We start from the raw sequence: 2,216 nt of genomic DNA on the forward strand, positions 1-2,216 counted from the left end.
TAGTTGGCAGTTCGCATGAAATAGTCAAGATCCCACTCAATTACAATTTCTAGCATTATTACTTTATTTTTAATTACTTATTACCATTGATTTTCTACGTTTCTGCCAAATGGCTAGCATAAATTGTAAGACTAATTTACCCGACGGTAGCAGCTCTATATAAGTATGATTGCACAGGCCACTGGGCAACACAAAACCTAATTTTTAGCTTGACTTTCGCCATGAAGCTTGAGGTTGAAGTGATATCCAAAGAGATTGTCCAGCCATCCTCTCCAACGCCGGACCGGCTTCGCCGCTACCAACTCTCTTTCCTTGATCAACTGACTCCCTCAATTTATAACCCTTTGGTCCTGTTCTACCCAGAAATATGTGATTCCCAAGCCAACAAAATCAAGACTTCCGATCAGCTTAAACAGTCCATTTCCAAGGCCCTAACCTATTTCTACCCGCTAGCCGGACGCATGATAGACAACTTGTCTGTTGATTGCAACGATGAGGGCATACCTTTTTTGGCAGCCAGAGTCAAGTGCCAACTTTTAGATGTCATAAAAAATCCTGTCCCCTGTGAACTTAACAAATTACTTCCACTTGAAGTACATGATCCCGAAGAATTTCTTCTAGGAATCCAATTCAACATCTTTGACTGTGGAGGAATAGGTGTTGGTGTGTGCATTTCTCACAAAGTCGGAGATGCCCTGTCATTTTTCACGTTTGTGAATATGTGGGCTGCCATTGCTCGTGGGGAGAGCAAAGTGATGGCCCCAGAATTTGGTTCAGCCTCGCTTTTCCCACCACGGAGCCTTTCAGGGTATAGCCCAAGCATTCCCCCACCGAAAGAAACAATCATAACAAAAAGGTTTGTGTTTACTGCCTCTAAAATAGAGGAAATCAGAGGAAAATATGCCGATTATTCCAGCTTAGAAACCCAAACACGCCCAACTCGCATTGAGGCCTTATCAGCTTTCATTTGGAGCCGTTTTGCTGCTGCCACTGACTTAAGATCAAGGCCTGATACGCTTTGCGTAATTTTTCACTTGGTAAACTTACGTACAAGAATAGACCCGCCTCTGCCAGAGTATTCTGTTGGCAATCTTTATAGCTTTACAACGACAGTTCCATCCACGGACAGTACTGGAGAAAGCTGTCATAATCTCGTTACCCAGATGAGAGACTCCATCAAAAAAATCAACAAAGAATTCGTGAGGAAGCTCCAAGGTGGATATGATCACTTGGACCATATCAAAGAGATGGCTGAAAGGTATAGCAAAGAGGAGATGGTTTCCTTTACTTTCACTAGCTTATGCAGGTTTCCTCTATACGAAGCTGATTTTGGTTGGGGCAAACCCATTTGGGTAGGTTCCACTGCTCGAGATTTCAAGAACGTAGTTACTTTCATGGATACCGTATCTGAGAATGGAATAGAGGCTTGGGTTAGCCTAAGGGAGGAAGATATGTCAAAATTTGATTCTGACGAGGAATTGCTTGCATATATTGCTCCAAAAAACCTGCAAAGAATATAACTTCCCCGTGTGTCCGAGCTTAAAAGGCATGAAGTTCTTTGCGTTTGCTAACACTTTGGTTTCAATTAACGTTTGCCTGTAAGTTTTTGATGTCCAATTTGATTGTTTTTTTTTTTTGCTCATTTCTGGGTTTGAAAAAGTTTGAAAGTGGATGGAGTTTATTAATAAGACGCAGAGACTCCATTGCTGTCTTTCGGTGCTTAATGTTTTTGTTTCTCAGTTTGAGGTTAATATGAAAGATTTGATGCAATGTTATCGTTTCTGATAAGAACGAAATGTTGTGGGTTTATGATTTCAATAAAAAATGTGGGATTGGTAGGTGTGATTTGACTGGAATAAGCTAGTTAATTAAATCCTTTTGAGTGTCTATATCTATCTCTCGGCTCGTCCAGTTCTGTTTACTTTCTTCTTTTATCATTGGGCCGGTTGTTACATGCTAGATGTCGTCAGTTTGGGGTTAGCTTTATGATTGATGGACACATTTTTATTGGCATTTAGAAAGAATGAATCAAACTTCCTCTTCATTTTTTATCAGTTTTGATACTTAGGTTCTTCGGTACGGTTTGAGCTAAATTTTAAATATGAATTCAGCACAGTCCAAATTTTTTATATTACGAAATAAATAATTATATTTTTATTTAAACTCCATTTTAATTAAAAATGTTTTGTTAGTTTTAAAATAACAAAAATGATCAA

The 2,216-nt window shown here is 39.2% G+C and overlaps 1 protein-coding gene across 1 annotated transcript; it reads left to right on the forward strand.

The window, feature by feature from the left end:
• LOC108660761 (vinorine synthase-like) lies at positions 216–1,829 on the forward strand. Its single transcript, XM_018115126.1, has one exon. It carries the CDS (start codon positions 222–224, stop codon positions 1,518–1,520), a length of 1,299 nt encoding a protein of 432 aa, XP_017970615.1. The 5' UTR covers positions 216–221; the 3' UTR covers positions 1,521–1,829.

This window comes from Theobroma cacao, chromosome 2 (assembly GCF_000208745.1).
Source record: "Theobroma cacao cultivar B97-61/B2 chromosome 2, Criollo_cocoa_genome_V2, whole genome shotgun sequence".
Lineage (NCBI taxonomy): Eukaryota > Viridiplantae > Streptophyta > Magnoliopsida > Malvales > Malvaceae > Theobroma > Theobroma cacao.

Excerpts from the sequence above, each read along its gene's own strand:
- LOC108660761 (XM_018115126.1), top strand. The coding sequence starts at position 222 with ATGAAGCTTGAGGTTGAAGTGATATCCAAAGAGATTGTCCAGCCATCC.